The sequence below is a fragment of the Drosophila gunungcola genome, unplaced genomic scaffold (genome assembly GCF_025200985.1).
Source record: "Drosophila gunungcola strain Sukarami unplaced genomic scaffold, Dgunungcola_SK_2 000001F, whole genome shotgun sequence".
NCBI lineage: Eukaryota > Metazoa > Arthropoda > Insecta > Diptera > Drosophilidae > Drosophila > Drosophila gunungcola.
In genome coordinates, this window is record NW_026453197.1 from 18,217,748 (window position 1) to 18,238,764 (window position 21,017).

Sequence of the window (21,017 nt, forward strand, 5' to 3'; positions counted from 1 at the left end):
AACTGGATATTTCAGAAGACTGTTACTTGTTTTTAAATGAGCTCCTGATTGTCCAAGAACTCGCGAATCATATTTCTGCAGGACTTAAGCAGGGACTTGTTGCATGTGCGTTCATTGTTGGGCACGGAAGTCCTTGTTTTGGCCTTGGTAATTGATTTATTGCTCACCGAACTCTCGGATTTGGCCGGTGTCAAGGATCTTCGCAGGATGTGCGATGGTATAGAGCGTTTCTTTAGCGGCTGACTGGCGACTGGTGGCCTAACCGTCTGATCCTTTGGCGTTGTATTGTCAGCCACTGCAGGCGGAGGAGTTGGCGAGCAGGAATCGGTGTAGGATATGATATTATTGCAGGCCTGGCGATCGTATTGGTAGCGCAGCAAGAGGAGTGCTGCAGCAGCCTCCAGCTCCAGGGCACTGTGATTATGAGCCACAGACGAATCATCCACTTCGGATTCCCTCACTGGCGAAGGAGTCGCTTGCTTGCGTTTGTTAAACATGCGTTTGTACTTCATGATTGGAGAGTCGACAAGGAACTGATGTCCTGCTAAGTTCATTACCAGCTTTATATAGATCAGAGATTTACCTGAACAAGGTTTATCTAGTGTGAAATTCTACCTACCAATTGGCTGGTAATCCCAGTTCACCTAATAGGTAACTCTTCTTTTGGGATTTTACCTGTATTATTTCGCGATTTTCAGATCCTTGAGTTATTCTCTCTCATATTGGCCGCTAATCTGCTATACCCTAATAAGCCAGGTGCAATCCTTTACAAGACAGATGGCTGCTTAATTAGTCTGAGTCGTTGAGGAATTCCTTAAGAATTCTCAGAATCTTTAAATACATTTTAACTTGAATAATAAGTAAATGTGCCTTCCAAAAAACCTTCACAACCACTCTTTCACTAAATAAAACATGGTAAGTTCCCAAGTCCTTTAGATTTATTTTATTATAAACGAAGACAAAAATGTTTAAATATATTTAAATAATGATCAAATTCATGATCAAGCAGCATCAGTTTTTAACAGTGAAAATGCATAATGTAAACAATTCTTGGTCTTACGGTCAATTTTTTGTCAACAAATTTTATTAGGTGATTCTTTTATTAGGAAAAATACACACAATTCAACAGATATCCGCTCTCCCACGACTTTTACATATTTACATGCAGATACGCCTATTGCTGCCACACATAACCGTAACAATGTCGTCGACTACAAAAAAAGGTTTATTCCAAAAATAATAAAACTAAAATTTCTGTTGCATTGCGCCATTGCCGTTCGTATCTAGTTGCAGTAGTTAGTTGCATATGTACACAGTAAACACATAGTTAAAGGCATTCGGTTCTGATTCGGTTTCTGTTTCGTTGCGGGCTGATTAGCTTTCCAGGATAATGATTAGCTTTCTTCTCCTTGGTCCCTAGGGACACTCGGTCCTCTACGCGTGAATCTCGAACAGTTTGGCCACCTCATTGAGGTCATCGTACTTCTTATTCTGATTGATTATTGTCCTAGCTAAGCCTATCCGATTGAAGAGGTTCCACAGCAGGATGCCGACGATCTTGTCGTTCTTAAGATAGAATATCACACCCTTGCCATAGTTGTTCGCCTCATCGGGATCACAGGTAACGCCATCTGGGCTAACGACGGCATCGCTTTTTGTCGATTCGCTGGAGCTGGCGCTTATGGAGCCATCACCACTGGATTCGGACAACTGGTCTACGCGATTGGCTGAATCGGAGGGCAGGGCGAATACTCCAACGGTGGGCAGCGAGGAGTCCACCAAGCCAATGCCCTCGTAGCCGATCTCAGGACCCAGATCGGACCAAAACATGCTCTGATGCTGATACGGTTTCTCTGTGGGTGACGGAAAAAATATCAACATTAATAAATAATAATATAATTAATTTATTAATTATTAATAACGCTTTAATCCAGTGCGTCGACTATTAGATATGCGTTACTCAGTTAATCAATTTCAAAATACATTTTACATTTTTAGGCGGCGCCAACTGTGTACCTTGAATTTTTAAATATCCAAAAATATACTGTTTCGAATTGCAAATTTTTGTGTGTCTCGATAAACATGAACAAATATAAAATACACCGGTTAATAACTTACATCCACAATTTCTTAGAATTTCGCAATTTAAAACTTAAATCTCTAGCTTTTATAGTTTAGAAGAACGGACAAACAGAGACGTCTATTGATCCTGATCAAAAATATAGGGTTGAAAACGCTTTTTTCTACCCGTTACATACTTTTCAACGAATACAATATACACTTTTGTACTACGAGTAACGGGTATAAATATAAAACATATAGAGATTAGTAACTTACTTGCTCCCGTCATGTTCTCGCCGGCCAGCCGACCAGAGACCACCGAGTGATCATGGTGCTCCACCCGTCGCCTGCCCAGCAGAGGATCAAAGAAGCAGGAAGCATCGCCGGCCACGTACAGATTCCTCCTGGCCTCCAACTCTGCATTGACTACGAAACCACCGAGACTCCTGTCCACTTCCAGTCTGCTGGGACCGGCAAGCTCTGTGTTCGGTGTGCAGCCAACGCAGACAACCACCACGTCAGACATCAAGGTCATGCCATTGTTTAGCTCCAACTTTAGATTGGCTTCATCCCGCACCGCTGATCGAATGCTGGCATTGGGAATGACGCAGACGCCCTGGGCTTCCATCTTGGCCGTTGTCCAGCGGCTCAGATAGTTCGGCAGGACCTTGGACATGTTGGCGTTCTCCTGGAACACTTGGTATACCTTGCCGCCATTGTTCTCCCTCGAGTAGTGAGCCAGGGAGCAGGCCAGCTCACTACCGATAAAGCCATTGCCCACAATAGTAATGGAACGCTTTTCCGCCGCCAGTCTTCGCAGGCGATCAAAGTCATCGGGTGTGCGATAGACCATTACTTTCTCGAGCACACTGGGCGGCGCATCACGGAGCATGGTCAGGTTCTTGGGGGCACAGCCAGTGGCAATCAGGCATTCGTCGTAGCCAATCTCGTAGCCATCGTTTAGTGTCACTATGCGCTTCTGCGCGTCTATCTTCTTCACAGCGAATCCTTGGGCAACGGCTATTCCTCCGTTTGCACTGTCTTCCAGATTCTCGGGATCAACGAAGAACTCATCCGGTTCAAAGAACAAACTGTGAAGGAATGGATGGGTTAATAAGTTTACTAATAATAACCATGCTGGACCTACCTCCTCTCCGAACCCGTCCATTGCTTAAATCGGTAGTCCTTGATGGGATCCTCGTTGGGATTGGGTGTGTACCACAGTTCCTTGGACAGTGGTGGGCGCATGTAGGGCTTGCGGAACTCATTGCTGATCATCAAAACCTTGGCTTTCGCATCGTTGGACTTGATGGCTCGGAAAGCCGAAAAGGCGGCGGTTCCACCCCCAACAATAAGATACGGCACATGCTTGGGAAGGTCCTCAGAAGTGGGCGGACCTAAAAAAGTAATACAGAACACAAAATTTGGTTAAATAAATTGGTTCTTCAAAGAAAACATCCAAATGATTACATATAAAGGTATTAAATTCTAGAAACCTAATGATCTCGCCATGATCATGGTTTGTTATTTTTTCGTAATAATTATCCAATTAATGCCAGTCTAGAACTTTCTTTATATTTCGTTATTATATTATTAACGATGTTAATGGGCTTTAGATACACTTACTCGTAGCTAGTCCAGCTATCAATCTACGTTTCCGTTCTTCCTCCTCCTCCTGGGCTTTCCTGGCCTCACTGTCATCCGTGTCCCGTGTCAGGAACCAAGTGAGCTACAAAATTGGCAAGTAATTAGCGGTTTGTCATTAAGTATTGGAGGCAATCATACCAATCCACCAGAAAGCAGGGCAGCCAGGGCACCCAGCAGGCACTTGATCCGAAAGTCTCTCATCCGGCATTCACAGTCCTCATCGCCACCACCACTGCCACCGGGAGCAGTTCCATCCTCGTTGCAGGGTTGGCATTTCGTCTCCTTGCGTTTGCGCTGGAACTCCTCACAGGCATTCGTCGGCTTGCAGGAATCCAAGACTGGCTGGCTGGTGCTGAGTTTCGCACTGTCCGATTTCAGTACATCCTTGGGACTGCAAACTGTCTTGCTTTCAGCAAAGCCCTAAAAACATATTAATATATTTGTTAAACAATGTTTTTAAGAATTTTTGGGCGGAGATGCAAACTGGGATTCTATTATTAAAACTAAAGCTAATAAAATACATGCTTTAAATTTTTAATAAAAGGAAAAACTGAATATTTTGGTACTAATAGTATTATTTTTGAATATTTAAACACTTTTGAATAAGTGTATACTAAGAGAAGCAAAAAGTATTTACTTGTAATTATAAGAAATCCTACGTGGTTTTCTGGTTAAAAGTATTAGTTTTGTAGTGCTAATTTCTGTTTAGTTTAGTAAATAAGAAAGAATAAATTTTAAGTGTTTTAAGGTAAAAAATAATCGTATTGCAGCATGGTATTTCACTACTTTAGTTTCAGTTTTGCTTATATTGTTAAATATAACAATCTACTATCATATGCAAACCATTATAAAAGATTTTTAAGAATTATTTTAACAAGATTCTTGAGAATACTTAAGGTTTAAATTCCCCATATTTGCATTTCCGATCTTAGACAACTAATGTGGGTGATGAATGGGATAAGCGATGGATACCACTTTGAAAAGTGGCTCTGACTGGGCAGAAGGGGCTTGAAACTGGGAATTGGCAAAGCTGGAAACACCGGTGGCCTCCACAAACGCTTCCTCGCCCTCCTGATTGGGGGGCGTGGCCGAGGGCTTGACGACGCAGGCTTGATGATTCGGATATTTGTTTGCTTGCAATTTGGTGCGCGCTTCGAGGGTGCGTTTCTTTACCATTTGATAGAGGCTGCTGTGTGCCGGCCGGAGAATGGCTAAAAATTGAGGAGGAAGAGAAGACACGACAAGATTAGTAAACGAGTAAAACGGAAAACATGCAAAACACAGAGAGAGAGAGATCTGCAAATACAGATCCGACTCCGACCATAACCTCACTTACCGTATGCCGGTGGCGATCGCTGCGGCACGGAAGCTAATATCCTCCGGTTGGCCAGGATATAGGCCTGCCGGATGAACTTCTGCGCCAGACATCGGACTCCCCAAATACTCATCGCGATTTACACTCTGTCTCTGATTCAGAATCCGGAACACTTTTGGACACTCCACAATTACAATTGTGTAACAACGCGTAGTGCGGGCGGCGAAAGAAACGTGTGTGTGGTGGTGTGTGCGAGTTTGTGTTTTGTTTACAAAAAAACCAATTTCTATGACAAATTTCTCCGTGTGATGTCCGGCGGGGTTTTATTGATCTCGACTCCTTAATCCCTCCTTGCTTTTCGGTTTTATCGGTCGTCCGCCTCCTTTTATTTTTCATTCCCTTGCCTGTTTTGTATTGTTGTTTTCTCAGTGTGACCGTCGCCGGCTGATGCGAAAATGTCAAACAGTTTTGGACAATGTCCCGACACGTAAAATACCGTATAGTTCTTATTGAAACATTGGGAAAATTAAGCGGAAACGGAAGCCCTATTTTATTTGAATAAAATAAAATTAGAGTTCAAATAGCAGATTTAATTTTTAAAATATTAAAAACAAGTAAGCCTCCTTAATATAATTTTATTAAATTATAGGTAAGAAAAAGTTTTCCGTTTTATTTATTGCTCAGATAAAAAAATTCCGTAAAATAAAATATCTTTAAAGCTTTTAAGCATAGTCAGTATATTTGTGCAACAAAATCATTAAATAAATATGGGAAATGCATTAGCTTAACTTGTATTGCCGAGAATTCATTTATCCGCATTTGCCTGTTGCAAAGCGGCATGCTGCAGCTGCTCCACTCACAGGGGCCTTAATACCGAAAAGGTGGCACAATTGATTCCTTAGAGGGCGCACCTCGACCAGCGGCATGGTCCAATCCGTTTCCGAGAGCAGTGTCAGGATTTCATCCATATTATCCCTCGGGAATTTCGGTGACATCGCCGTGAAGAGCCAGCGCTTCGTATAGTTTTGTGGCAGCGGTTTTGCGCACATGGACATGTTGCAGTCCAAGGAATACTGAAAGCTTGGAGAGAATCCTTTTGGACAGACGGGGAACCTGGAGCAACTGGCAAAAGGCACTAATGCTGGTAGCTGTCTTATACAGCTTCTTGTAGCCCTTAACCTCCAGGTTCAACAGCCTAAAGATATCCTCTGCAAACGTATTTTCTTCGTCATGAAGGACCGATTCCACAGTGCCAGATCCGATAAGTATGTCCAGGAAACTGAGCATGGGATAGGTAACGCGCTCATTGAGCAGGTGCTCCTCGAAGATCTGAACAACCTCGGCACAAAGGCGTGGCACTGTTTCGGGATTGGAACGCAAGAATTGGAATAAGGCACTTGAGGCATATTTAATCTGTAGGTGAGAATGGTTTTATTAATTTATTATTTAAATTAGAAAAAGATCCCTAACTTACCAGAGATTCAGTTAGTTGACCAATGCTGGCACTCAGGCCCAGAAGCACTCTTTTAGAGTAATCCGGTAGAGCAAGCAGCTCACAGAACAATGGGAATGTGTGATCGGCAAATAGCCAAAGCACGGAATCAGCATCCGTGGGAAAGATCTCAATGAGTTTGGTATGCTCTCGAATATGTGGAATTCTGGGCTCATGATGAATCAGTTGGCAACAAAGGCGGCCGCCTAATCCCCGAGTGCGATCAATTTTCTCCACAGCCTGCTGCATAAAGCCTACAACGATCTCGTGGACATGCTCGGGGGCCAGCAATTCAGGAGGACACTGAGTCACGATTTCGTAGAGCGATGACATAGCTGCCTCCCTCACCCAAGCACCAATATCGCCGCGATTATCTAGGGTGTACTCATCCAAAGCTTTGAGCAGACATTCAATAACCTTGTTGAAGTTTTTACGCTCGGCAAAGGAATCTGCAAAAAGATTTATTATATATATTTAAACAGACTAATTACTTGCGATTCAAGACTCACCGATTCCTTCTTTATATCCCACTGTTTTTACGACTTTAAGCAAGGCTCTGACGCTCTCCGTACGTGCCTCGCTCCACCTGTAAGTCTGGATATTTTCACGGCCACCCATTTCACCAACAAGAACAGCTTGCAATGGTGTCAGCGAATGTTTAACCAAGCTATCCAAAATAGCAGGCAAATGAGGACGAATCATAAAGGATGGTAGCACCCCCAAAACAGCAAGATATCCCATGCGTATATGCTCCTCCAAATCGTTTTCGGCTCCCTTCAAATAGCTATTAATGATGTCTTCGTTTTCCTCGTGTCTGGAGTCTAAGCAGTAATAAGTAGCACTGAGTTCACCAAAAGCCTCTACCGCAGAGGCACGAATGGAGGTTGATTGGGTCACCAGACAGGAGTCTATTACCTTTTGCCAAGAACCTGGAAAATAAAAATTATTTTTATTATGTATTCAGCATTAGTAAAGTTGTATGATCCTTACCCAAACACTCGTTCGTGGCCTTAAGCTTGGCCAGACTGCAGTTTTTAATGTAGTTGGTGGTGCAGGACTTCATCAGCTCTCCGCTCATTCCGCGATAGCAGTGTCTATCTAGGAATGTCTTAACCAGTTCGTTCAGCTCCACAATTCGTTGATTGGTTAAGTAAGTCACAGGAGGATCGTTCTTTTCCTCCAGTTTGCGCAGGGCAAGAATAATCTCTCCCATGGCCAATACACAACCATGTCGGCAGTTAATATCTATGGTATCGGTTTTGGCCAGCAGTTGAGGTAAAACGACAGCGGCCATATACTCTGGTTCCCGCAGGGAAAGCTTGTGCAAAGCCTTGGCTGTCAGCTCTCTTATGGCCAGATCCCAATGGTTTACTTTGTGCTGCACCAGGTGATTGATCAAAGGTTCCCTGTACACCTCATACTGTGCAATATAATCACTTATATTCAGATAGGAATTCTGCCGAATGCCCACGGAATAAAAATCCGTGGTGGTGGATATTTCGATTCCAAAGGGAAAGTTGCCCAAGCGACCAACACTTTCCTGGAAAGCGGCAGAGGCAGCTCGTCTGCAGTTCACTTCGCGATCGAAAACGGCCACAATCAACAATCCCGATGAGATTTTTTGCACAAAAGGTTTCACATCATCCGGATTGTAGGCCCTGGCAAATGCCCAGCACATGTAGCAGGCGGAATCACGGATGTGCTGACCCACTGACATGTAGCCCTTCATTTCATCGTAAAACAGAGCCTGCATGAGGAGAGGGACCAGCTCCTCCAATCGATGTGGCAGCAGCAATCCCCTTTTGGCCAGTTCCGCCAGAGCCAAACACGCCCCGTGCCAGGCTTCGTGGGGCTCCAGTGGATTGAGTATATCAATTACTGAACCGATAACCTCATCGGCCAGCTCCTTGGGCAGGCGATTGGTGACCCGGCCCAATCCTTTGGCTGCACTCCAGCGTATGTCATTTCCGCCACTTCGCAGGGCTTGCAGCAGCTCCTCAATTACCTCTTCTATGGCATCGGGCACTAGGATCTCCTCGCCCTCCTCTGGCGAGGCCTCCAAAGCAGCTGATTCGCCTCCTGCTCCAGCAGCCTGCGTTAAATTGGTGGCCAGTGAACGGGTGCCTACAAAAATTTATAATATAGTTATAATTCTTATATGTATATTACCCAACCAATCTCACCCCTTTTGTACCGCCAGCTGGCAATGCGTGGCTTCAGATGCACCAAGCCCAATCGCTGGATAATTTTCACATAGTTCTTGTACTTCAAAAAGTCGTTGCCATCCTTGTACCGACAGGAGGTGATCCACTGGAGAAGCTTATCCGCATAGGGTAAAAGATCCTCCCGTTTGCCGTGCTTCAAAATAGCTGCAACTGCAGCCAGCTGCCCGAACTTGACATTCACCGTATTCGCCTGGTGCTGCTCCATGATCCAATCGAGGAATCGCTCCAGATACATATCCTTAATGTCGCTGCGGATGAAATATTTGGCGGCCAAATAGGCAGCCATGCTGCTGCAGGTGTCATTGTTAGACACATACAGCTGGATCAGCTCGTAGATGCGTTCCATCTTGGTGGTCTTTGTCTGAACGTGATTAATGGATGGGCTGCAATTCAGAGTGGGATTGGTTGTTGTTTCGTAGGCATCCAATCTGGACATGTGAAAGGGATTTAGGACCAGAATGGACATCCACAGGAGCAGTATATAGCGTGTTTCCCACTGCTCGAACTCCTTGGGATCCTGCTGGCCCAGCAGATCCAGGACAAACTCCAAATCACTCAGCTCATGAGGCATAAATTTAACCAATACTTTATAGGTGCGAACTTTGCAAATAATATAGAGATATTTGAAGGCCGCATGACATTCTCCGGTGTCCAAATCCGGCCGTCTGATTTTTTGTAGCAGTTGACCCAGCAACTCCTCCAAATGGGGATCCAGCAGATGCGGTTGCTCCTGATATCTCGACAATATCTGGGCGTATTGCTCGAATTCCCTTTCAAAGGCTGCAGCCCCAATTGGTTTGATGTTCTCGATCATTTCGAGCACCTGCTGTAGTTCGGTGAAATGCTCCAGCGTATTTGCGGGCAGGTCCTCATCCTTGCACTCCTCCACAGGATTCGACATGACTGTTTCGCTATCTAATTAGGTTTCAAAACAACAGCCGGCAAAAAATAAACGATTATTTTGTGAATCATTTGTTTCGCTGGCAGAGTTGCCACCGTATTGGTGTGGCCGTTCGTCGCCCATACCATAATACCGCAAAACAGCTGTTCGTCCAGAGTTGCCAGGCGTAGAGCAGAATAGCAAAGCGAAGCTGCGAGTTTGCAGCACAAACGGAAATTATTTTCCTTTCCATTTTCTCGGAAGATAAAGGGCCCAAGCAAGTCACGTTTTTTGGCTCCGGTTTCAATATTAATTTGCTAACCGCTCACACAATCGCCTAGTTTGCTGTGGGCGCGGTGAGTGGTGAAAGTGGCATCAGAAATCGCAAAACAACAAGAGCCTTTTGTGGCAAGCCACGATTGCTGCAAAACCATGAAATCAGATAATTTTCGTCTGATAGCGGAGGTGGCAAAAAGGCGATGTCTTTGGGACACCAACATGTCCATGGCGTATCGCAAGGAGGACGGAGCACCCCAGTGGGCAATTGTGGCGGAAATTTTGCAGCAGGATGGTGAGTGTGTTTGCGTTTTTCTGCCCAGGCAAGTTATAAATATCACCTGGTTTTCTCTGGTACTTTCTGGTACTTTCCCCAGTTGCCACCTGCAAGAAGCGTTTCAAGGGTTTGAGGGACAGCTACCGCGCCGAGATACGCAAAATCCAACAGAAACGAATGGACATGTCCCACTGGACATACTTCCGTTCCCTGGAGTTTATGCGCAACATCTTCGATCCGGAACGTCTGGTTCCCTTTGCTCCGGAGGCCTACGATTTGGATGCCGAGCAGCCGGAGGATGACTGCGACACCACCACCCGTCTGGTGGACTTTGCCATCGATGTGGATCTGGACAATGATGACTCCGTTGACTTTGAGATCATTGGAGATATATTTAAGAGGGAATCCTCGATGCCACAGGATTCGGGATCGGATGGTGGCTCCCTGATCAAGCCACTGGACTCAACCACTGCCCATCTGTCCGATCATGAACCGTCGCCCAGATTGATATCCTGCCCACCCATGCACCTGCATCTCAAGCCGCCTACGAAGAGGGTTCGTCGCCGAAAGCCCTCATCCTTGTACGATATACCCATTTCCAACGGCAAGGTCACATCAAATCATCCTGCCGAAGCGGATTTAAAAAACGATTCAGACTACAGCTTCATGGTGAGCATGGTGCCGCACGTCAAGACCTTATCGCCCATTGGAAACCTCAAGTTTCGAATGGAGATGGCCCGGATTTTGGTGGAACTCCGGAAGGAGGATCAGCAGGCGTCCCAGGGAATGACCGCTGGTGCTGGAGCCGTGGGATTGCCAAGACTAACGCCCGCTCCGGACTCAAGTTTCACCTCTCAACAGGATAATTGCCAGCCCTACTATATCTCAAATTCCAGCTACTTAAATGGTAGCCCGCCATCCCCATCCTCCTACGATTATGTGGACAGCTCCATGATCGAGTGCGATGTCAAGATCGAGAACGAAGCCTTGATCTAAGAATCGCAATTCCAGCATTCTACCAATTAGCAATCACCCAAATTATCTTACGATTTTACATTCAGTTTTCTAAAGGAAACTACACAAATATTATTTCTGGATTTATATGAACAGTACTTCCTAAATATATATTGAAGTTATTAATTCAACAATTATGTTTGTATGTCATAAGAACGACGCATTATATTAGACTAATTTCCATTTGCGCATTGCCTAAAATTTTGCCATTTTAATAGGAGTTTGCAAATAATTTGCATCTGTTAAAGGTAAAAAATAATAAACAATTTTATATTTGAAGAATTAAGTTTATTTTATTAAAAATAGGACGAAATGAACATCGAAAAATCTAAAGGATGCTGACATATAATATTTATGTAAAAACTAGATAATTAATACACATATTTTAGAGGATATTTAATATGGTTTCAACAGTCCTATCGATTTGGTACCATTTTAATAAATCATTTCTTTGAAGAAATGCTAATGTAGATTTGTAAATACAATGAATTTTGAATGATTTAAGATTGCATTTTTAAAAGATTCGTAATTATATGCGCATACAAAAAGGGTCCAATAACATAAAACGCTGCCTGAGATTTGAGATTGCTGGGAAACCTGCGGGATGAAACGCAGTTCAGATGAATAATTTTATTTAGAAAAGGAATTTAAAAGTTTTTAAATTCATCTGTGAAATACTAAAAACTATTTTGTTTAATACGTGCATGGTGATTCTGATACAGGTATGCCATTTTGTTTTAATTTCAGTTCCATATGTTTCAAAATCTTTTTTGAGGTTTTTTAAGTTCTGACATATGTTTGCAAGTAAAATTATAAATTGCGCTGGGCTTAGCGAATAAAATAACTTTAATATTATTAAAAAATAATGTAAAATTAAGTAATTAAAAAATGCCAGATTGCGGAATAACAACTAGATTAAAAAAAATTTTATTCCTTCACTTATTGCATAAATAAACCAAAATGTATATATGACAAAATTAAAACAGCTACAAGTGAAGTAACTCAAATCGAAGAAACCTGTGAAAAAAACATATTGAAATCAAATTTATTTATTTAATGTTTCGTTTTAATCGTTCCTAAAATAAGGACATCCGAATAAAGCCTTTTCGTTTTGCCGCATGTCATTTAATTCGGTAGGCGATACGGTCACACTGGTGGCACTGCTTCAACATCAAAGTGTGAAAATTTGTCAAATATTTCGTAAAGTACAGCTATCTGATCGATTTGGGAGCAGAGATTGCACCCGTAGCAAAACGCCCGCGTGTTCCACCTGATCCGGAGATGCAGAAATCCACCGACCGGGTGCGGCGCCTCAAAAAGCTGAAGAGCGTTACGGGGACTCAGGATGGCGGCGACAGTGGAGCTGTGGCAGCGGCAACGGCGGCGGCGGAAACCCGGACATCGGAATCCACGGACACAAACGGAGGAGCCTCCGCCAGCAGTGGATCCCTCAATCCGGAGATCTTCAAGCACTTTGATAAATCCGGTCGGAGCGAATTGTACGTTTGGTTCCACGCTCTCTCTCTCTCTCTCTTAGACACCGATGCAAACGCAGAGATATACACACACACACACAGTCGCAACATATACAGTGACTGCCAGAAGTTTGTGTCCTGCTGCGAATATTCAATTCGCGCGCGCGCTCCTGAGTCTACTGTTGGGACCCACTGTGCTGCTCGTTCGTTCGTTTTCTTTCGCTAAATATCACGTTTACTTCTAGCCTAAAGTACCTCAAGCAGCAGCTCCAGGATACGGCCGACAATCCCGTATACGACCGGAATGGCGTCTTCAAACAGGGCGTCTCCAATGCCATCTACGAGCTGCTCTGGCAGGCCCTGCGATTCACCCACAAAAAGGATCTGGTGCTCCATCTGCTCATGGAAGTCGTGGTGAGTGGAAAAGATCCGGGAACTCCCTCTCCCTCTATGGGGCTTCCTTCGATACGATTTTCTCTATACTGAGACTGAAAGGAATCCGCATATGGTGTTTTACCGATTGCCATAAATAAGTCTTATAAAAAACGCTACCTGCTCTTGGAAGTCGCTGCAAGGGGGAAAAAACCATGAACTGTATCTTAATTGATATTTGCGTTATATGTAAGACTGAAAGGAAACCACAATTGGTGGTTTTTTAATCCGACTTTAACGATTCGTGTAAATTAGTTCATTTAGAACATATAAATAGCTTATATTAAAATGGTTTTATTGATCAACCTGCTTATAAAAGTCGTAGTTTTTGGAAACAAAAAGGGGAAACCTTAGAATTGTTTTAAGGTAATTAGCACACTGAAATAAAAAATGATATGATATATCATCAATTTTGATAAAATACCTATTTAATATTTTCAAATTTAATAACAAAAAAAAATCTTTTCAAGATTTTGCCATAATCGCTTGCTAAGATATTTAGATATATTTAGATATTTAAACATAATTATTAAACTATATTACTATTTTTTCAGGCCCTTCACGCAGAGTTTCCCAGCCTAATATTGGATGTGATCAATATCCTGGACAACGAAACCTCGCTTATGACCGAAGGATTACATGAGGAGCGTCATGCCTTCGTGCAATTGGTCAAGGACATTGACAAGGTGGTTCCAGAAAGTCTACTGAAAGAGCGATTGGAAATTGACACGTTGCAGGAGGTGGGCATTGTCAAAAACAAAAGCTTCTACTCCAAGTTCATCAAGGTCAAAACCAAATTATAGTATGTATTTTAACGGCAATTTAAGGTTGACAAATGCTATAAGTTTCCCATTATAATTTAAGCTATAAGCAGCGTCGTTTTAATCTTTTCCGCGAGGAAAGCGAGGGATTTGCCAAACTTATAACAGAGCTGAATCAGGAATTTGAAGAGAACACCACTCCGGAAAGCATAATGGACATCATTAAATCTTTAATAGGTAAAGTATTTTAATATGTCGTAAAACTAGAAATTAAAATACAAACTTAAATACAAAAATGAATCTTTTTCGTAGGCTGCTTTAATCTGGATCCCAATCGAGTGCTGGACATTATTATCGAGTCCTTCGAAACTCGTCCCGACCGCTGGAACTTGTTCATTCCCCTGCTGCGAAGCTATATGCCAACTGGTGCCATAATATGCGAGGTCCTTGGCTATAAATTCTGCCACTTTAAGGACTCCCGCACGCCCCGCTCTTTATATCATGTTTGTGCCCTTCTACTGAAGCACGGCGTCATTGCGCTGAACGATGTATATGTCTGGTTAACCCCAAACGATGGAAGCATCAAGGCAGATTGGGAGGAAGAGTTGGCGGATGCCAGAGAAATGGTGCGCAAGCTGAACCTCATCCAAACCAACAAAAAGGAGGACGAAAAGGATTTACCACCACCGCCTACTGTTAAGAAGTTCAACGAGGTAAAGTTGTTGTATAATATAATGTTAATATTGTTAATATAAACCCTCTTCTGCAGGAAAAGTATAATGTCAATCAAAAGTTTGGTCTCTGCGAAGCTTTACTCAAAGTGGGTGACTGGGAGAATGCCTACAAGATTATCCAGAAGCTTCCCGAACAGGCGGTAGTTCTGCAAGAGCCCATCGCCCGTGCCATTGCCGATCTGATACACCTGTCCGTGGAGAGTGTTTACTATAAGAAATGCTTCAAGGCACCCGCCGGACGAAGGCAGAGCCGGAATCGCTTGTACGACGACTCAAAGCTGGTGGCCAAGATGCAGGCAAAGGAATTCAGTGATCTGAGGAAGTACACCTGGCCGATGGCTAATGTCTTGGGACCCGCCATGCACTACGACACTGTGCTTATGTACAAGCTTATTCGCATTATGCGAAAACTTGTGGTGGAGATGGGCGTGGACAGTTTAAATGGACCCCCGCCAAACTCGGAGGCGGAGCAGCATTACTATGACATTATGAGCTCGCTGGATGCTTGCATTTTACCCTCGCTTCTCTACCTGGACAATAACTGCTCTATGTCCGAGGAGATTTGGGCTGTGCTCAAGTACTTCCCGTACCACTTCCGCTACAGTTTGTATGCGCGTTGGAAGAACGATAGCTACCAGCTGCATCCGAACTTGATCAGGCGATGTGGCCTAGCTCAGCGGGACATCAAGGCGCTGATGAAGCGAGTGAGCAAGGAGAATGTCAAGCAATTGGGTCGTCTAGTGGGCAAGTACAGCCACTGTGCTCCAGGACTGTTGTTCGACTATGTAAGTTTAAGCTACTGTTGTTGGATTATTAATTACTTACTATTCTATTCAACAGATTCTCTTGCAAATCCAGATCTATGACAATCTCATTGGTCCCGTCTGCGACATGCTCAAGTATCTTACTGCCCTGTCTTTTGATTGTCTGGGATACTGTATCATTGAGTCGCTGACGTTGACGGGTCGTCTCAGGTTCAAGGATGACGGCACCTCTTTATCCTTGTGGCTGCAAAGTCTGGCCTCTTTCTGCGGCACCATCTACAAGAAGTACAGCATTGAGCTGAGCGGATTGCTGCAGTATGTGGCCAATCAGCTGAAGTCTCAGAAAAGCCTGGATCTACTGATCCTGCGGGAGATTGTGCATAAGATGGCAGGCGTGGAGTCATGCGAGGAAATGACAAACGATCAGCTGCAGGCCATGTGCGGTGGCGAACAGCTCAGGGGAGAGGTAGTTATTGAACTCTGTTTTATATTTGGTAAGCCCCAATTACTCATAACCTATTCTCTTGCCAGGCTGGCTACTTTAGTCAAGTGAGGAACACGAAAAAGTCTTCTAATCGTCTGAAGGAGGCATTGGCCAACAACGATCTCGCAGTGGCTATTTGCCTGCTGATGGCTCAACAGAAGCACTGTGTCATCTATCGCGAGACGGCGGCCCACAGTCATTTGAAGTTGGTGGGACATCTGTACGATCAATGCCAGGACACGCTGGTCCAGTTTGGTACCTTCCTGGGATCCACCTATTCAGTGGATGAATATGTAGAGCGCCTGCCCTCCATCATAACCATGCTGCGGGAATATCACATCAACACAGATGTGGCCTTCTTTCTGGCCAGGCCCATGTTCACTCACCAAATCAATGTAAGGCTTTGATTGAATTCTGAGTTTTAAGCTAAAGCTAATCCCTTTTACAGCAAAAATATGACCAATTGCGAAAGGCTGATCCGAATGCCAAGAAGCTGACCACAACGCAAAAGCTGCAAAAGTATCTGGAGGCCACGCAGCTGATCATGAACCCGATTGTGGAATCCGTTCGCCCGCTGCACAGCGCCAAGGTGTGGGAGGACATCAGTCCGCAGTTCCTGGTGACTTTCTGGAGCCTCAGCATGTACGATTTGCATGTGCCCAACGATAGCTATCAGCGTGAGATTGGCAAGCTAAAGCAGCTGGCTCAGCAGGCGGCCGAGGGCAAGGACTCCAATCAGTCGAAGAACAAAAAAGAACAGGAGCGCTACATTGCGTTGATGGAGAAGCTGAACGATGAGCGCAAGAAACAGCACGAGCATGTGGACAAGATCTCGCAGCGGCTGCAGGAGCAAAAGGATAGTTGGTTCCTGCTCCGCTCGGCCAAGTCGGCCAAGAACGACACCATCACGCAGTTCCTGCAGCTCTGTCTCTTCCCGCGTTGCACTTTCACAGCCTTGGATGCGCTGTATTGCGCAAAGTTTGTGCACGCCATACACAACCTCAAGACTTCGAACTTCTCTACTCTGCTGTGCTACGATAGGGTAATTTTAAGGGATATATTTGTAAGAAAATATGTGTATTTATATTTTAAATACCCTTTCAGATCTTCTGTGACATCACTTACTCGGTGACTTCGTGCACGGAGGGCGAGGCCACGCGGTATGGTCGCTTTCTGTGTGCCATGCTAGAAACAGTGATGCGTTGGCATGCAGATCAGGCGGTGTTCAACAAGGAGTGCGCCAACTATCCTGGTTTCGTGACCAAGTTCCGCGTGAGCAACCAGTTCTCGGAGGCCAACGATCACGTTGGATACGAGAACTATCGCCATGTGTGCCACAAGTGGCACTACAAGATCACCAAGGCCATTGTGTTCTGCTTGGACTCCAAGGACTTTATGCAGATTCGTAATGCACTGATTATCCTGATGCGCATCCTACCTCACTATCCTGTCCTCGCCAAACTGGCGCAAATCATCGAACGTAAGGTGGACAAGGTGCGCGAGGAGGAGAAGACAAAGCGGCCGGATCTGTATGCCATTGCCTCCAGTTACATTGGTCAGCTGAAGCTGAAGACGCCTCACATGCTCAAGGAGAGCGACTTCCATCAGATGGCCGAGCGGCCCAACAAGGAGCCGCCGACCACCGCTGCTGGAGCACCTGGCGCTGGCGTTAAAGTAGAGAAGATGTCGCCCACCTCGCCGCCTACTCAGGAACGGGGAGCAAAGGTCGCTGGTGGAGCAGCTCCCTTCTACAACAACGAGCGAAAGTCGGTGAACAAGGAGCCGGAGGCGAAAACAGGTGGGAAAAATGATTAACTATGCAATTGCCCTAAACTAATCACAAAACCCCTTATATTTTTTTTTAGCTACGCTCACGCGCAGCGATTCGAAGAGCGTAAAAAGCGAGGGCACCGGCAGTACTATGGTGTCCACAACCTCAACCTCAACCTCGACAGCTTCCAACAACGATCGCGAGAGCAAGCCACGTGATCCCCGGGAGTCCCAATCCCGCAGCAAGGATGAGCAGCTTGAGCAGACGAACAACAATGGCAGCAATGGGAGCAGACAGAGCGAGAGCCGTAGCAATCGGGATGTGGATGGGCGAGAAAGACAGCAGGAACAGCAGGACCAGCGTCACGGAAGCTTAAGTAGCCACCGCAGTTCCAGGGAGACGGTGAGGCTCAAGGAGCGAACAGAGGCCGAGCAGCATCAGCGGTCGCGGGAACGCTCCCAGCGGCAGGAGGAGTTGGAGCGGAAGCGTGAGAAGCCTTCGCGACGTGGCGCCGAAGAACGAAATCGCCATGGCGATGGCGTCGAGACAGTGGATCTGGTGGGCAGCACCGATAATCGCCACTACGAGGAGTTCGAGGGACGTATGCGGGATCGTGATTTGAGCTCTGTGTCCAACGAGAGCAATGGTTCCATGCAGCATCGGCAACGTAGCCATGAGACCATTGAATTCGAAAAAGGTACATACTTATACATTCTTTACAAAATACCATTGCTCAGCCTTTTTTTCATTTGACTAGATTCAAAGCGTCGCAAATTGGAGTCGTCAACCAGCAGTTCAAAGGTTAGTAGCATATGGTTGCAGACATAAGTACGCTAAGACAACAACAATATAAAAAACACCCCACGACTACGATGACGATCAAATCTGGAGGGAAAATACACGAAGTTCCGACTGGGCATGCGAGAATTAAACCGATTTGCTACACCAAAACTCCAAACTCCAAACTGCGACTTCAAAATCAACGAATCAACAACGAACCCACCACCCCTAAAAAATATCAAAACATAAATAACTTATGCTTGATGTGGATGCGATGGATCTCGTTCTCACCTGCAATTTCCTTTAATTCTAAGTATAAAATGTAGTTTATTTCGGGGTGTTAGTTTTAAGAGGTATAAGCAAAAAGTTCAACTTTTAGACCAATATGACAGGATCATTGTTGATTTTACAAAGGAAATGATTTTTTTTGTACATTCAAGTTTGTTAATTAATTGTAGTAGTTTAAGAGTAATTGTGTAAATAACGGACTAAATCGGAGCATTGGGACCATTAAGACGACAATCGAAAGCCAAAAGACGAATCTAGCTGGAAGCGCGGAGAAAAATCTTCTCAAAAACAAGGATTACGATGGAGAAACTCGACAATTTTCATTAAAAAAAAAACCCCAAGATTTCGAAGAAGGAAAAAATCATCGGCATTAACTTTTTTGGTATCCTGCTAACTAAATCTACAAAGGACAAAATTCTAAAAGTATATCAACAAGCAGCATCAATAATAACTTAACCTGCTGAAACATCACAACAAAAAGTCTACAAACAAATTGTGATCCCGATGAATTTAAAAACATACTGGACGGAAATGATTAAAAAAAAGTTTACCATAAAGAAGACTGCAACCATTACTACAAAATACTGGAACCGTGTATATAAACTAGCACTACAACTCTGATTCATGAAGTACCAACCACTCAAACGCGATGTAAATCATTCAAAGCGGATATTCAAGTCAACTAGTACCTCTTCTACGCTTCGTTGCCAAAAACCTGTGGATCGATCTCTCAAGTTTAAATCGAAATTATCAAACTCCCTGTATTATATGGAACCTGAATAATTCCAACCACTTCAGTTATAACTACCGGACCTATTTTACCTGGACTCTCCTTTCATTTAACTGGAGTGCCATGCATTGATCAAATTACATTAACATTCCGAATCATCAAACAAACTTAAAAATTACGGACCATTACTCCAAGAGACAACCGTAAACAAGAATTCTCAACATTATTAATTGTGGATATGGAGGCTTTCATTCCATCAGCTACTGCCATCTGAAAAGCAAAACGTGGATTGAACCAATACAATTTCTCTGTGGAACATTTGCTGCCAAACTTGGTAAACAATCCTTCAACACCGGCATTGTGGAAAGCTCTAGATCCTGAGGATCCTGCCGCGACTCTGTCTATCATCTTCCTGCAGTTACCAATGCAGCCCAGTTTAGTTGTTAATTCGTTGATGTTGAGACTGTGCATGGGTAAGTGATGGGCGCGTTGTGGGGGCGGCGGACTATTAAACTATATATAAGACATAGGACACCAAAACAGACTCGGTCAAATACTAGTACTACTTTTTCGGTTTTTGTTCCAGTTTTAAGTAGTTGGACGCACACACTGTGAAATATGAGAAGAGGAAGCGTAAATTTGATACTACTTTTACAACCATTAATCCTGTGCCGTTGCAGAAGGTGGAAGAACTGGTGGACAGCGTGAAGAAGGCGCGCGGCCTGAAGACCAAAGAGCGCAACAAGGATAAGCTGTCAGATGAGGAGCGCGACGCTCGCAAGGATCGCAAGCTGGGGCGCAAGCGTGATCGCACCGATGAGTCCAACAGTAACGAACACAAGCGTCGGCGCGAAGGTGAGACAAGAATCATATACCGGATATTCAAGACATTCAAAAACGAACGATTTTCAGCACAAAATGGCGAAGAAGAAATTAGGGAAAGAGAACGGCATAGGGTGAGTTTAATGGGATTGGTTGTAAACGATGCAGTGGATCCATTAGTGAAATTCGCATTGTTTCACGCTGCACGGCTGCTACTGCAACGTTTACAAGTGTTACATTTTATACTATTAGTTGTAAACGATGCAGCGGCTACCTTAGTGGAATTCATTTTTGGGTTTGTGTCTTTGCTGTACGGCAGTTGATGCACCGTTTATAACTAGATTTACTTCTGAAAAGTATCGAATGTTAACCAAAATACTTTCTAATCCTCAGGAAAAGTCACCGCGGGAGCGTTCACATGAGAAATTCGATAGGGAGCGGGGCGGCGCCAGTGGTTCGCGAGGCGAGGATCGACAGTACGTCAGCAAGTCGACTCGTTCATCCAGAGTCAACTACTAAATAAAATCGGGGATTTTGCTCCCCCGTTTTGTTGGATTGAGGAGGAGTGCATTTTGTTTAATTTTTAAAGAATTTGAAATTGTTTATCCATCAAGAGCAATTATTATGAGTAAAACTAATTTTGAAATGTTTACAATTTTTTAGTGACTATTTTAAAAACAAAAATCCAAACAATTACATTGTAAAAATTACAAAACTTTTGTGTTCATTCAATGGGGACTTATAATCGCCATAAAATATGCTTAAAAACAAAATTTCCATTCCCCAAAA

At 44.1% G+C, this 21,017-nt stretch overlaps 5 protein-coding genes across 7 annotated transcripts; 2 read left to right on the plus strand and 3 right to left on the minus strand.

The window, feature by feature from the left end:
- Positions 1-5: 5 nt before the first annotated feature.
- Positions 6-524, minus strand: LOC128262623 (uncharacterized). The gene has a single exon (XM_052996993.1). The coding sequence runs from the start codon at positions 510-512 to the stop codon at positions 33-35; it is 480 nt and encodes a 159-aa protein (XP_052852953.1). The 5' UTR covers positions 513-524; the 3' UTR covers positions 6-32.
- Positions 525-1,047: 523 nt separating this feature from the next.
- On the minus strand, positions 1,048-5,477 carry LOC128262597 (putative apoptosis-inducing factor 1, mitochondrial). Of its 2 annotated transcripts, none has more exons than XM_052996944.1 (7): positions 5,045-5,477; positions 4,681-4,919; positions 3,847-4,128; positions 3,688-3,790; positions 3,209-3,458; positions 2,338-3,152; positions 1,048-1,853 (listed from the first exon to the last, which is right to left on the minus strand). In XM_052996944.1, exons 1-7 carry the CDS (start codon positions 5,154-5,156, stop codon positions 1,435-1,437), a joined length of 2,220 nt encoding a protein of 739 aa, XP_052852904.1. In that variant the 5' UTR covers positions 5,157-5,477; the 3' UTR covers positions 1,048-1,434. The 2 variants fall into 2 exon arrangements, with proteins under 2 accessions (XP_052852904.1, XP_052852905.1); XM_052996945.1 differs by having other exon boundaries at positions 4,882-4,919; positions 5,045-5,476.
- A 272-nt stretch (positions 5,478-5,749) lies between these two features.
- LOC128262589 (tubulin-specific chaperone D) lies at positions 5,750-9,744 on the minus strand. Its single transcript, XM_052996929.1, is given in 7 exon segments — positions 5,750-5,861; positions 5,863-5,997; positions 5,999-6,436; positions 6,498-6,964; positions 7,025-7,444; positions 7,506-8,639; positions 8,699-9,744. Coding segments are annotated over 7 exon segments (3,570 nt in total). The 5' UTR covers positions 9,642-9,744; the 3' UTR covers positions 5,750-5,828.
- A 60-nt stretch (positions 9,745-9,804) lies between these two features.
- LOC128262608 (uncharacterized) lies at positions 9,805-11,686 on the plus strand. The gene is made up of 2 exons (XM_052996972.1): positions 9,805-10,191; positions 10,274-11,686. Exons 1-2 carry the CDS (start codon positions 10,053-10,055, stop codon positions 11,167-11,169), a joined length of 1,035 nt encoding a protein of 344 aa, XP_052852932.1. The 5' UTR covers positions 9,805-10,052; the 3' UTR covers positions 11,170-11,686.
- A 605-nt stretch (positions 11,687-12,291) lies between these two features.
- Positions 12,292-20,943, plus strand: LOC128262587 (THO complex subunit 2). Of its 2 annotated transcripts, XM_052996927.1 has the most exons (15): positions 12,295-12,686; positions 12,908-13,076; positions 13,649-13,896; positions 13,959-14,092; positions 14,168-14,568; positions 14,625-15,374; positions 15,430-15,819; positions 15,885-16,232; positions 16,286-16,879; positions 16,942-17,635; positions 17,703-18,305; positions 18,366-18,409; positions 20,087-20,261; positions 20,319-20,362; positions 20,622-20,943. In XM_052996927.1, the coding sequence occupies exons 1-15, from the start codon at positions 12,469-12,471 to the stop codon at positions 20,745-20,747; spliced, it is 4,938 nt and encodes a 1,645-aa protein (XP_052852887.1). In that variant the 5' UTR covers positions 12,295-12,468; the 3' UTR covers positions 20,748-20,943. The 2 variants fall into 2 exon arrangements, 1 of the variants encoding a protein (XP_052852887.1); XR_008268354.1 differs by lacking the exons at positions 20,319-20,362; positions 20,622-20,943 and having other exon boundaries at positions 12,292-12,686; positions 18,366-19,879; positions 20,087-20,224.
- Positions 20,944-21,017: the final 74 nt, after the last annotated feature.